General features: G+C 38.2%; 1 protein-coding gene across 4 annotated transcripts in view; it reads left to right on the top strand.

Annotated features, from left to right (window-relative positions):
• Positions 1 to 14,896, top strand: part of IFT74 (intraflagellar transport 74) — a 98,061-nt gene that overhangs the window by 34,111 nt on the left and 49,054 nt on the right. For all 4 annotated transcript variants that reach the window (XR_009215192.1, XM_058445236.1, XM_032164213.2 and 1 more), the window contains 3 exons: positions 2,405 to 2,543; positions 5,224 to 5,286; positions 10,223 to 10,366. Coding sequence is in view for 3 of the 4 variants with exons in the window: in XM_058445236.1 (XP_058301219.1) it covers positions 2,405 to 2,543; positions 5,224 to 5,286; positions 10,223 to 10,366 (346 nt within the window). In the remaining variant the exon portion in view is untranslated. The remainder of the gene's footprint in view (positions 1 to 2,404; positions 2,544 to 5,223; positions 5,287 to 10,222; positions 10,367 to 14,896) is intronic.

Genomic DNA, 14,896 nt, shown 5'->3' with positions numbered 1-14,896 from the left:
AGGAAGGAAAGAGAGGGAAAGAGAGAGAGAAGAGAAGAGAGGGGAGGGGGAGGAGGAGGAGGAAGGGAAGGAGGCAGGGAGGGAGGAAAAAGAAGGAAGGAAGGAAGGAAGGGAGAGAGAGAGAAAAGGAGGGAGGGATTCAAATTGTAAAGATATCACCAAGTTTTGTATTCTATTGAGTTTCAACGTTTTTGTTTACTTATTATTGTTTTTTGTTTTTTTTGTTTTTTTTTTTTTAGATGGAGTCTCGCTCTGTCACCCATGCTGGAGTGCAGTGGCGCAATCTCAGCTCACTGCAAGCTCTGCCTCCTGGGTTGACACCATTCTCCTGCCTCAGCCTCCCAAGTAGCTGGGACTACAGGCGCCCACCATCATGCCCAGCTAATTTTTTTTGCATTTTTAGTAGAGACGGGGTTTCACCGTGTTAGCAAGGATGGTCTCGATCTCCTGACCTCGTGATCTGCCCGCCTCGGCCTCCCAAAGTGCTGGGATTACAGGCGTGAGCCACCGCGCCCGGCCTGTTTACTTACTTTTATGATACCATCATCAGTGGTTTTACTGCCAAGTTATAACAGGAGCAAAGTACTCAAAGCATCAAAAAGACCTGACACCTGGACATCATACGGCCTTTAGAAAGTCAGTTACCTTTCTTATGCTGTAATTTCTCCTCTGTGAAATGGAATACTTTATAACATTAGTTCTCATCTTCCTGCATTGTAAGAAGAAACACTGTTGGTAGTCAGTAATCAAATTTAGAATGAATTCCTTCCAAAAGATTAATTCCACTGGGCTTCAGTATCCTTAATCTATGAAAATAGATATTTTCCTCTTTCAAATTCTGTGAGCTCATATACCTATACAAATTATAGCAGCAGGAAACACATTTGTTTTACTGTTGTAATTGAAGCTCCAAGTGAAGATACCACTTCTTCTCCAATAGTTAAACAGAAATAAATTGAAGTTCCAGGTTGTTTTATTATGTTCATCTTTTATTTGGTTATTTTGAGATTTTTTTTGGTAGGGAAATTTCTGAGTTCAGGTTGTTTATTCTAGTAGTAGGATATGAATGTGTAGAAGGTGTGTAGGGGATATGTGGATCCACAGGCTTAGCTGGTGATTGTGAAAACTATAGAAGTTGGTATCTATGAGTGAAAGAGAGTAAACAGTAATAGGTTAATCAGATTTTGAAACTCAAAATAGAAATTAATGATCTTGGGACTGAAAATGTATGTTCAATCCAGCTTTTTATAAAATGTAAATCTTGAAAGTATTTAGATAAGTGGCATCTTACCTATTCTTTTTTCAGAATTTTTCTCTACCCTATCAATAATTGACCTTGCCTAGGCAACAAATGACATGTCATTGGTATTTCTTTTGATTACATGATAAAAATGGTTATTGCTTCTAATTAATTTCACTATTACTACTTTTATAGGATTATATTTGTAATGTTTGTTGTGTTTTTAGAGAAATGAGCTTAATATTTTACAATGCTAAAAAATAGCAATAATTTGTGAAATAGCAATGTTAACTAAAGCAGTAAGTAAAAGAGAACTTAAGCAAAGCATATTATTAATCTAAAGCCATAACTAAAAAATCAAATTGCACTGCAGGTCTCTCTACTCCCTAGTTCTGTCAGAGCCACACTGGATGATTTACACGGGAAACTTCTATACAGTATTTAATTTAGTCAAAAAGATTTATGGCTAAAGGATGCTTTAAAACCACAATTCTAAAACTTATTTGTCTTTTTTTTTTTTTGAGATGGAGTTTTGCTCTTTTGCCCAGGCTAGAGTGAAGTGGCGCGATCTCCGCTCACTGCAACCTCTTCCTCACTGGGTTCAAGTGATTCTCCTGCCTCAGCCTCCCAAGTAGCTGGGATTACAGGTGCCCGCCACCACGCCCGGTTAATTTTTGTACTTTTAGTAGAGATGGGTGTTTTGCCATGTTTGCCAGGCTGGTCTCGACCTCCAGACCTCAAGGGATCCACCTGCCTCAGCCTTCCAAAGTGCTGGGATTACAGACGTGAGCCATCGAGCCCAGCCTCTTATTTGTCTTTTGAAGGTATAACTTTAAAAAAGTATAAATGCATCCTCATATATATAATTCATTAAGGAATTTTTGGTAATCTTTGTGATTTCTTAGTAAAATAAAATGGAGAGTAAGGAAACAGAGGAATTTAGGGATGGAGAAGAGAAAGATGTAAAATAGGTTTGTGCTAATGGGGCCAAATTTTATATAGGTCAAATAGCATTTTTTAGTACAAATATAAAGACTTTTCAGTCATACACTATGGTTGAATGTCTTTAAGTATCCTATTAAATTAGGACCGTGACTTGTATAAAATAATTGGATATTTTTTCCTCAATATAGTATCAGGAATATTACGTGCTTCTGATTTCAGGAAAGAAAAACAAATCAGAAGTGTAGAAGAAGAAATTGAACAGGAAAAACAAGCAGCAGATGACATTATCAAAAATATGTCTCTTGAAAACCAAGTCAAGTACCTAGAGATGAAAACCACAAATGAGAAACTGTTACAGGTAATACAAATTACTGCTGTGTGCCAAGCATGTATCATTCTTGCTACTAAAAGTATAGTTTGAATATCAGCAGCATCAGCATTCCCTGAGAACTTGACTATACTTTGAGATCAGTTTTCATTTTAACAAGATCCCCATCTGATTCATACGGATATTCACATTTCAGAAGCATTTATTTAGAAAACTTCATTTTCATATGCTGTTTGATGACCTAGCCTTTACTCTTATTATTTTTGGTTCGCTTCTATTTATTCATTTTGCATTTCATAAAGACACATGAAAATACTTGCATTTATAAAAATACTTGTCTATAAATATTTGCATTTATAAAAGTACTTTAAATGTTTGCATTTATAAAAACACTAGTCTATAAATTAAAAAGTCTATAAATACTTGCAGTTATAGACTTTTAATGCAAACATTAAAAGGCATCATAGGTGGAGGTTGCAGTAGTGAGCTGAGATTGCACCACTGCACTCCAGCCTGGGCGACAGAGCGAGACTCTGTCTCAAAAAAAAAAGAGGCCTCATAGACCAGATCCATATATCTATTTACTTTCCTATTCCTTCGTGCTTAATAAACAGCTAACCTTTTTGCCTGTTAGCATTATGATTTGAATGGCTATTGTCCTGTAATTAAATTGCCTAAATATCCATTTTTTAAAATGAATTTTTTTATTGATACACAATTGTACATATTTATGGGGTACATGTAATATTTCCATGCATGTATGCAATGTATAATGATCAAATCAGGATAATTAGGATATTCATCACCTCAAACATTTAGCATTTTTTTTGTGCTGGAAACTTTTTTTTTTTAAATTTTTTTTAATTTTTTTTTTTTTTTTTGAGACGGAGTCTCGCTCTGTCGCTCAGGCTGGAGTGCAGTGGCACATCTCCACTCACTGCAAGCTCCGCCTCCTGGGTTCGTGCCATTCTTCTGCCTCAGCCTCCCAAGTAGTTGAGACTACAGGCGCCCACCACCACGCCTGGCTGATTTTTTGTATTTTTTTAGTAGAGACGGGGTTTCACCGTGTTAGCCAGGATGGTCTCAATCTCCTGACCTCGTGATCCGCCTGCCTCGGCCTCCCAAAGTGCTGGGATTACAGGCATGAGCCACCGCGCCCGGCCTTATGCTGGAAATATTTTAAATCTCCTTTTCTGGCTATTTTGAAACATACAATTAATTATTGATAACTATAGCCACCCTACTGTTCTATCAAACATGAGAATTTATTCCTTCTCTCCCCCTCACTGCCCCATGCCCCCAACTGGGCACCACCTTCTCAGCCTCTGGTAACCATCATTCTACTACCTCCTTTTTTTTTTTTTTGAGACGGAGTTTCGCTCTGTCGCCAGGGCTGGAGTGCAGTGGCGCCATCTCGGCTCACTGCAAGCTCCGCCTCCCGGGTTCATGCCATTCTCCTGCCTCAGTCTCCTGAGTAGCTGGGACCACAGGTGCCCGCCACCACGTCTGGCCAATTTTTTATGTGTTTTTAGTAGAGACAGGGTTTCACCGTGTTAGCCAGGTGATCCGCCCCCCTCGGCTTCCCAAAGTGCCTGTATTACAGGCGTGAGCCACAGCACCCAGCCGAGATCCACTTTTTTAGGCTCCTACAAATGAGTGAGAACATGCAATATTAAATAAGCAATGTAAGTCCCTGTTGAGGGGATATTGAGAATCCTCTCAATACTCAGTCATAATGGTTCCCTTTCATGCCCAGATGGCCCTTAACTAAAGATTAAGCAAAGAATTAGGCCCCATAAATGCCAATAATGATTATAGTTTTAGTTTCTTAGACATTCTTTTGCTGACAATTTAGTAACCTTTTTATTTTAAACAAGATTTCTAAGATACTGGGAAGCATTGAAGAAAGAGTATGGCCTGGCCAAGATGGTGAAACCCCGTCTCTACTAAAAACACAAAAATTAGCCAGGCATGGTGGCAGGCCCCTGTAATCCCAGCTACTCGGGAGGCTGAGGCAGGTACTTGGTGGAACCCAGGAGGCGGAGGTTGCAGTGAGCCGAGATCATGCCACTACACTCCAGCCTGGGCAACAGAGCGAGACTCTGTCTCAAAAAAAAAGAGTATGATAGAAATGCCAAAATAGTACCAAAATATAGTTAATCTTGTATGGGATAATGAATGAGTAAACAGTTTAAGGATCTTATCCTAGGAGTGAACCATATTTATATTTACATATACGTATGTGTGTGTGTGTGTGTGCATGTGTTATATGTGTGTGTGTACAGTATACAGAAATTAGGCAAAAGATATGAAAACACGGTTAAAAATCAAAATTTTAAATAATAACCTTAATGACATAATTCGAAAGCTGCTGATATTTGATGTCTCAGAACATAGTGATGATTCAGTGTGAAAAGGTCTAAGGTCTAGCTACTTTTGAGAAACTCATGAAGTTTTTTTTTTTTTTTGAAGGCACACAGCAAGTTTTTAAGAATAATGAAAGAAGTTGGGAAAAATAGAAATAATGAAGTGTTAATAAATTCTAGTCAAAATGTGAGATGCCAGTGAAGATATTTAGGAAATTTACTTAGTCACTTTGAAATGTTGAGAAACAGAGAAATAAATTTTTTTCCCAGCTCCCTCCCCCCACTACAACAAATTATTCTTAATGTAATTTGGATTTGTGTTTGCTTTTTTTTTTTCCACTTAGGAATTAGGTACACTTCAACAACAATTGGATTTACAGAACATGAAAAAAGAGAGCCTGGAAGCAGTAAGTATAAAATCAGATAAGGGTTCTCATACTACTCAGCTAAAAAAGTTAATTCAGCCAAGTATATTAATGTAACTAATTCAACTACATATTGATCTGGCAGTTTACTAATAGGAGTTTAATACTTTTTCTTCCTATTCTGGACCCACAAAGATCCTAGTATGGTAAGAAATTAGATTCAGTTATTGAGTACCTACTATGTATAAAACAAATCATTCTGCCCTACCTAGGACATGCAAAATCCAATAGCAATTAAAAAAATTATTTTTTTAGAGACAGAGTCTTTTTTAGAGACAGGCTAGAGTGCAGTGACATGATCGTAGCTCACTGTAAATTCAAGCTCCTGGGCTCAAGCGATCCTCCCTCCTCAGGTTCCCAAGTAGCTAGGACTTCAGGCAGGAACCACCACACCTGGCTAATTTTTTTTTACTTTTTGTAAAGACAGGGTCTCATTATGGCTAGTGTACAGCTCCTGGCCTCAAGCAGTGCTCCTGCCTTGGCTTCCCAATGTGCTGGGATTACAGGCATGAGGCATTGTGCTCAGCCTCTAATGGCAATTTAAAGACACATACACAAGAGATTGTAAAAACAAAGGAAGGGGAGACACATGAGTTCATCTCTTTAAGAATGTAAAAACTTACATTTTTTTATTCGTTTATTTAAAACATTTTATTTCACAAAACAAAATGTGCTTATGGTTTAAAAATAGTTGAACAAGATGAAAGTAAAAATGTCTGTTTTTTTGTTTGTTTGTTTTTGAGACAGAGTCTAGCTCTGTCTCCCAGGCTGGAGTGCAGTGGTGCCATCTCAGCTCACTGCAAGCTCCGCCTCCCGGGTTCACGCCATTCTCCTGCCTCAGCCTCCAGAGTAGCTGGGACTACAGGCACCCGCCACCACACCCAGCTAATTTTTTTGTATTTTTAGTAGAGATGGGATTTCACCGTATTAGCCAGGATGGTCTCGATCTCCTGACGTCGTGATCTGCCCGCCTCAGCCTCCCAAAGTGCTGGGATTACAGGTGTGAGCCACTGCGCCCAGCCAAAATGTCTGTTTTGTGTCCTTCTTTCCAGGTAGAACTACTGGAAAGACATTTATCAAGTGCTTACTGTATGCTTTTTTGAGATGTAAACACATATCAGCATCGTCTTCATGTAATCCCCACAAGAGTCCTAAATCCATCTTGGTTTTACAGTTGTGGAAAACCTCAAGTGGGGTTCCTACTTGCTATGCTATCTGCAGCTTTCTTTTTTCACCCTAACATTGTATCTTCAGTGTCTATTTATATCAGTTCTTAGAGAACCTCCTCATTATTTTAAATTGCTACATTGTATTATGTTGTATAATTATAACACAGCCTTGTAAATGAACAGGTTGTTTATAGTTTTCCGGGATTATAAACAATACTCCTGTGAAAGCATACATTTTATGCAAAGTTATATCATAAGATTGAATTCTCACAATGGGTCAAAATGTATACAGTTTAAAAATGTTGTCAGATTGCCAAATTGCCTTCAAAAAGATTGTTCCAACTTTTACTTCTAGATGTAATGTATGTGAATGCTTATTTCCCCTGCATTCACTGACAGCAAATATTATCTGACTTTTCCAATTTTAGCTAGTTTGATAGGTAAAAATTACTACCTTATTTGAATTTTCATTTATTTATGCATAAAGTTGAATATCTGTTTATATCATTTTTGGCCAATGAATTTCTTTTTCTTTGAACTCCTTTTTCATATTTTTGGTGTTTCAGTATACTGTCTGTACCTCAAATCTTGCCTCCCTTTCCTGATTTCCTGTGGATTCAGGTAGATATCATGATGACAGTATTAGGAACTGTTATAGATTGACAGATTGCTGACACCCTAGCTTGCAAAAGAAATGAGTATTTTGTAATTAATTCTTTTGAGAATTTGCTATTGAAAAAGTTATTTAATTAAAAATAGTAAGGTAGTTGGCTGGGCGTGGTGGCTCACGCCTGTAATCCTAGCACTTTGGGAGGCCAAGGCAGGCAGATCACAAGGTCAGGAGATCGAGACCATCCTTGCTAACACAGTGAAAACCCGTCTTTACTAAAAATACAAAAAATTAGCCGGGCGTGGTGGCAAGCACCTGTAGTCCCAGCTGCTCGGGAGGCTGAGGCAGGAGAATGGCGTGAACCCAGGAGGCAGAGCTTGCAGTGAGCCAAGATCACGCCACTGCACTCCAGCCTGGGCGACACAGCAAGATTCCGTCTAAAAAAAAAATAGGTAGTTTTCTGTATCTGGTTGTCCATCTATAAATACACTTAATTTTTATTTCCTTGGATCTGTGGTGATGGAAATACGCTTAAAGAAAGAAGGACCACATTTAGTATTAATACAACCAGCTTGCAGAATTCCTCATGGTTCTTTTTTGGAGTGGGTTTGAGAGAGTCAAGTCTTACTTCACTTGGTGAATTTAGTTTCCATAGGAAAAAGCATAAGCTATAACCTTAGATTTACTTTTTGTACTGATGCCATTCTTCTCTGATGTCAGTACATTTATGCCTAAAATAATAAGAGTTTTAAAAATACACAATATGTGCAAATTAAGATAACATAAGTTACTAATTCTATTTAACTTTTGCCAGATTTCTTTCTTTGAAAAAAAAAAAATTTTTTTGAGATGGAGTCTTGCTCTGTTGCCCAGGCTAGAGTGCAGTGGCACAATCTTGGCTCACTGCAACCTCTGCCTTCTGAGTTCAAGCAATTCTCCTGCCTCAGCCTCCCGAGTAGTGGGATTACAAGCGTGCATCACCATGCTGGGCTAAGTTTTGTATTTTTAGTAGAGACAGGGTTTCACTGTGTTGGCCAGGCTGGTCTTGAACTCCTGACCTTGTGATCCGCCTGCCTTGGCCTCCCAAAGTGCTGAGATTACAGGTGTGAGCTATCACACCCAGCCCAGATTTCTTTTATTTATTTATTTAGGACTTGTTCTTCAAGAAAATATCTGTCAGATAGTGGTCAATCAACTAGTATTTATTGAATACTTTATGTTCACTACTGTACAACGTATTAGGTCATGCTTATTCAGTTCACAAGAGTGGAAAAAATCAGGTGAAGGATTAACAGGAGCTTAAGTCTTCCAGAACAGTTTTATCAAGATGAAATTCAAATAAATCTATAGGATTGTTAGGCAAAAAGGAGAAGATACTACGAAAAAGGATAGCATAAAATATCTGCATTTCTTCTGTATGTCTTTTTAGCATGGCTTTTTTTTTTAATCTTATCTGATGCCTAATCTGTTACTTGAACTGTATATATAATCAATTGCTTATGGACTTTGAAAAATTATCTTGTCTACTTGTTCCTTTTTTGGAGGTTCCTTCTTTCATACTTTTAGAAGAGAAGAGGTTGGCCAGGCACGGTGGCTCACACCTGTAATCCCAGCACTTTGGGAGGCTGAGATGGGCGGATCACGAGGTCAGGAGTTTTGAGACCAGCCTGGCCAACATGGTGAAACCCCATCTCTACTAAAGATACAAAAATTAGCTGGGCGTGGTGGCAGGCACCTATAATCCCAGCTACTTGGGAGGCTGAGGCAGGAGAATTGCTTGAACCTGGGAGGCGGAGCTTGCAGTGAGCCGAGATCGCACCACTGCACTCCAGCCTGGGTGAAAGAGTGAAATTCCGTTTCAAAAAAGAAAAAATTGAGGTCTTCCCTCTTAAGAATTTTGTTTTGTTCATGCTGTAGGTCTGGTTTCAAATGTCACTGTTAACTCTTATGTCTTTGTTAACTTTGAAAAGTTATTTACATGTCAGATCCTTAGTTTTCTCATCTGTAAAAGAGAGATGATAGTACTATCTTGTAGAGTGTCACTTTGGATAGTAGAGATAGCATATAAATAACATGTAGTATAGTATCTGGCACAGAACAGATGCTCAGTAAACAAGAGTTTCAAATGTCATTTTAATCATCACCACCACCATTCCTACCTTTTTTTTTGATATCTAATAACATTTTTGTCACATCCTTATTTTTTTCTTTGTGAAAGGTGGGATAGTGGTGAGTACACAGTAACTGTTATTTCATGTGTTAATTTCCTGGTGCTGCTGTAATAGAATATCACAAACTGGGTGGCTTAAAACAAACAAACAAATTTTCTCACAGTTACAGAGCCTGGAAGTCTGAAATCAAGGTGTCAGCAGAGCCATGCTTCCTCTGAGACTCTAGAAAGAATCTTGCTCTGCTTCTTCCTAGCTTCTAGTGGTATCCATTAGCTCTTGATGTTGCTTGACTTGCAGCTGCATCCCTCCAGTCTTTGCCTGAGTCATAACATGGTATTCTCCCTGTGTGTCTCTGTTGTGTCTGTACTCTTCTTATAAAGGGCACCATCATATTGGATTGGGGCCCACCCCTCATGACCTTATCTTAACTTGACTAAATATGCAAAGAGCCTATTTCCAAATAAAGGTCAAATTGACAGGTTTATGATGTTAAGACTCCAGCTTACCTTTCTGAGCAGACACAATTCAACCCACAAAATTGTGGAAAAATATATGTTATGACCTATTTAGGGAAAAATATCTTCTCTCCAAAGATCACTTCTATGGACTTTGAATCGGACATTGTGTTTAAAGTTGTACATATGTTTTGACATTGTCTTTATCTTCCCATTGGTAGAGTTGTCCTATATTTATTCAGGTCTTATATGTGGAAAATAAAATAAACTGAGGCTATCAACTTCTTGTGCATCTTAGACTGAAAATAGCTTATTAAAATATACAGGATTTATTTTTATTCTTCCAATTTAGGAATGTGCTTTGTAGCATTACTGAGTACTAATGATATTTGCTGTCTGTATTTAAAGATACTGGTAGTTTAAATTTACCCCCATTCTTATAAACTGAAACCTATTTTAGAATAATTATTGATAAAATACTAATTAAAACTTTCCCTTCTTATTTTCCTTTAGGAAATAGCTCACTCCCAGGTGAAACAGGAGGCGGTATTGCTGCATGAAAAACTTTATGAGTTGGAGTCCCATCGAGATCAAATGATTGCAGAAGACAAAAGCATAGGATCTCCAATGGAAGAGAGAGAGAAATTACTTAAGCAGGTGAGCAAAACAAACATACTTATTTTAAGATGTCCGGTTTTGGTACATGTATTGATTTGTTTTATTTAAGGGATATTAATGCAAGTAGTAAAGCTAGTAAGTGTATTGTCTAAAAATAGTTTATGTGAAGAAATGAGTTTTTAATCTAGGTTTTCTTCTTCTTCTTCTTCTTCTTATTATTATTATTATTATTATTACTGATGTAGGATCTTGCTCTGTAACCCAAGCTGGAGCACAGTGGTGCAATCATAGCTCACTGTAGCCCTGAGTTGCTGGGCTCAACTGTTCCTCCACCTCAGCCTCCCGAGTAGCTGGGACTGCAGGCATGTGCCAACACACCAATTTTTTATTTTTATTTTTTGTAGAGATAGGGTTTTACTGTGTTGCCTGGGCTGGTCTCCAGCTCCTGGCCTCAAGCAATCCTCCCGTTTCAGCCTCTCCAAGTGTTGGGACTATAGGCATCCAGCCTAGATTTTCTTAATCAAGTATTTCATACTAACTTAGGTGAAGCTAACTTTTCCTTATTAGGAATACTTGAAACTCTTCTTTATTGGTCATTAAATATTTATGTAATCTTTTTGAAGATATGTTTCATTATTGTTTTGGGCCTTGTATTTAGAAAATGGAGTATCCCAAGGCTAATGACTTTTTGTGGTTGTTATTATCAGTGCCTCCATGAAGAGAATGGAATTAAAATGTCCTGTGAAATTATCATATGTCCTAAAGTCATGACACATGTAACATGTACTTAGTAGCTTTCTTTTTTTTTTTTTTTTTTTAAATATTTAAAAAATATTTAAAGAGATTTATTCTGAGGCAAATAGGAGTAACCATGGCCCGTGACACAGCCCTCAGGAGGTCCTGAGAACATGTGCCCAAAGCAGTCGGTTCAGCTTGGTTTTACACATTTTAGGAAAGCATGAGACATCAATCAGAAACATTTGAGAAGTACATTGGTTTGGTCCAGAAAGGCAGGACAATTCAAAGTGGGGTGGCAGGGGTGGTGGGGGTGAGTTGTTGTTGGTGGGGAGGTTTCCAGGCTCTAGGTAGATGTAAACATTTTCTGGTTGACAATTGGTTGAGTTTGTCTAAAGACCTAGGATCAATAGAAAGGAAATGTTCAGGTTAAAATGAAAAATTGTGGAGACCAAGGTTTTTTTGAAGTCTCACAGTGGCTACCCTTAGAGACAATCGATGACAAATGTTTCCTATTGAGATCTTTTAAAAGGTGATAGACTCTCAGTTAATCTCTTCAGGATTGGAGGGCCTGGAAGAAAAAGATCTAGTTATGTTAAGATAGATTCTTTACAGATGCAATTTTTCCCCACAAAGGATGGCTTTGCAGAGCCATTTCAAAATATGGCAAATAAAGATGTTTTCGGGTAAAGTATTTTTTTTTTTTTTCACATGGAAAACTCGAACCTTTATTTTTTACCATAGACAAAAAATGAATTTGAGGCAAAGTAAAGACTTAAAGGTAAAAGGCAAAACTATGAAAGTTTTAGAAGAAAATATATGGGATATCTTTATGATCTTGGGGAGAAGAATTTCTTTTTTTTTTTTTTTTTTCTTTTTTTTTTTATTATACTTTAGGGTTTTAGGGTACATGTGCACCATGTGCAGGTTTGTTACATATGTATCCATGTGCCATGTTGATTTCCTGCACCCATTAACTCGTCATTTAGCATTAGGTGTATCTCCTAATGCTGTCCCTCCCCCCTCCCCCCACCCCACAACAGTCCCCGGAGTGTGATGTTCCCCTTCCTGTGTCCATGAGTTCTCATTGTTCAATTCCCACCTATGAGTGAGAACATGCGGTGTTTGGTTTTTTGTCCTTGCGATAGTTTACTGAGAATGATGTTTTCTAGTTTCATCCATGTCCCTACAAAGGACACGAACTCATCATTTTTTATGGCTGCATAGTATTCCATGGTGTATATGTGCCACATTTTCTTAATCCAGTCTATCGTTGTTGGACATTTGGGTTGGTTCCAACTCTTTGCTATTGTGAATAGTGCCGCAATAAACATACGTGTGCATGTGTCTTTATAGCAGCATGATTTATAGTCCTGTGGGTATATACCCAGTAATGGGATGGCTGGGTCAAATGGTATTTCTAGTTCGAGATCCCTGAGGAATCGCCACACTGACTTCCACAATGGTTGAACTAGTTTACAGTCCCACCAACAGTGTAAAAGTGTTCCTATTTCTCCACATCCTCTCCAGCACCTGTTGTTTCCTGATTTTTTAATGATGGCCATTCTAACTGGTGTGAGATGGTATCTCACTGTGGTTTTGATTTGCATTTCTCTGATGGCCAGTGATGATGAGCATTTTTTCATGTGTTTTTTGGCTGCATAAATGTCTTCTTTTGAGAAGTGTCTGTTCATGTCCTCTGCCCACTTTTTGATGGGGTTGTTTGTTTTTTTCTTGTAAATTTGTTTGAGTTCATTGTAGATTCTGGATATTAGCCCTTTGTCAGATGAGTAGGTTGCAAAAATTTTCTCCCATTCTGTAGGTTGCCTGTTCACTCTGATGATAGTTTCTTTTGCTGTGCAGAAGCTCTTTAGTTTAATGAGATCCCATTTGTCGATTTTGGCTTTTGTTGCCATTGCTTTTGGTGTTTTAGACATGAAGTCCTTGCCCACGCCTATGTCCTGAATGGTATTGCCTAGGTTTTCTTGTAGGATTTTAATGGTTTTAGGTCTAACATATAAGTCTTTAATCCATCTTGAATTAATTTTTGTATAAGGTGTAAGGAAGGGATCCAGTTTCAGCTTTCTACATATGGCTAGCCAGTTTTCCCAGCACCATTTATTAAATAGGGAATCCTTTCCCCATTTCTTGTTTTTGTCAGGTTTGTCAAAGATCAGATAGTTGTAGATATGTGGCATTATTTCTGAGGGCTCTGTTCTGTTCCATTGATCTATGTCTCTGTTGTGGTACCAGTACCATGCTGTTTTGGTTACTGTAGCCTTGTAGTATAGTTTGAAGTCAGGTAGCGTGATGCCTCCAGCTTTGTTCTTTTGGCTTAGGATTGACTTGGCGATGCGGGCTCTTTTTTGGTTCCATATGAACTTTAAAGTAGTTTTTTCCAATTCTTTGAAGAAAGTCATTGGTAGCTTGATGGGGATGGCATTGAATCTATAAATTACCTTGGGCAGTCTGGCCATTTTCACGATATTGATTCTTCCAACCCATGAGCATGGAATGTTCTTCCATTTGTTTGTATCCTCTTTTATTTCATTGAGCAGTGGTTTGTAGTTCTCCTTGAAGAGGTCCTTCACATCCCTTGTAAGTTGGATTCCTAGGTATTTTATTCTCTTTGAAGCAATTGTGAATGGGAGTTCACTCATGATTTGGCTCTCTGTTTGTCTGTTATTGGTGTACAAGAATGCTTGTGATTTTTGTACATTAATTTTGTATCCTGAGACTTTGCTGAAGTTGCTAATCAGCTTAAGGAGATTTTGGGCTGAGACAATGGGGTTTTCTAGATATACAATCATGTCATCTGCAAACAGGGACAATTTGACTTCCTCTTTTCCTAATTGAATGCCCTTTATTTCCTTCTCCTGCCTGATTGCTCTGGCCAGAACTTCCAGCACTATGTGGAATAGGAGCGGTGAGAGAGGGCATCCCTGTCTTGTGCCAGTTTTCAGAGGGAATGCTTCCAGTTTTTGCCCATTCAGTATGATATTGGCTGTGGGTTTGTCATAGATAGCTCTTATTATTTTGAGATACGTCCCATCAATACCTAATTTATTGAGAGTTTTTAGCATGAAGGGTTGTTGAATTTTGTCAAAGGCCTTTTCTGCATCTATTGAGATAATCATGTGGTTTTTGTCTTTGGTTCTGTTTGTATGCTGGATTACATTTATTGATTTGCGTATGTTGAACCAGCCTTGCATCCCAGGGATGAAGCCCACTTGATCATGGTGGATAAGCTTTTTGATGTGCTGCTGGATTCGGTTTGCCAGTATTTTATTGAGGATTTTTGCATCAATGTTCATCAAGGATATTGGTCTGAAATTCTCTTTTTTGGTTATGTCTCTGCCAGGTTTTGGTATCAGGATGATGCTGGCTTCATAAAATGTGTTAGGGAGGATTCCCTCTTTTTCTATTGATTGGAATAGTTTCAGAAGGAATGGTACCAGTTCCTCCTTGTACCTCTGGTAGAATTCAGCTGTGAATCCATCAGGTCCTGGACTCTTTTTGGTTGGTAAGCTATTGATTATTGCCACAATTTCAGAACCTGTTATTGGTCTATTCAGAGATTCAACTTCTTCCTGGTTTAGTCTTGGGAGGGTGTATTTGTCGAGGAATTTATCCATTTCTTCTAGATTTTCTAGTTTATTTGCATAGAGGTGTTTGTAGTATTCTCTTATGGTAGATTGTATTTCTGTGGGATCGGTGGTGATATCCCCTTTTTCGTTTTTTATTGCATCTATTTGATTCTTCTCTCTTTTCTTCTTTATTAGTCTTGCTAGCGGTCCATCAATTTTGTTGATCTTTTCAAAAAAGCAGCTCCTG

The sequence above is a fragment of the Hylobates moloch genome, unplaced genomic scaffold (assembly GCF_009828535.3).
Source record: "Hylobates moloch isolate HMO894 unplaced genomic scaffold, HMol_V3 SCAFFOLD_10, whole genome shotgun sequence".
NCBI classification, from domain to species: domain Eukaryota; kingdom Metazoa; phylum Chordata; class Mammalia; order Primates; family Hylobatidae; genus Hylobates; species Hylobates moloch.
The sequence above is the reverse complement of the archived record's forward strand: the minus strand, read 5'-3'. Positions and strand labels throughout refer to the sequence as shown.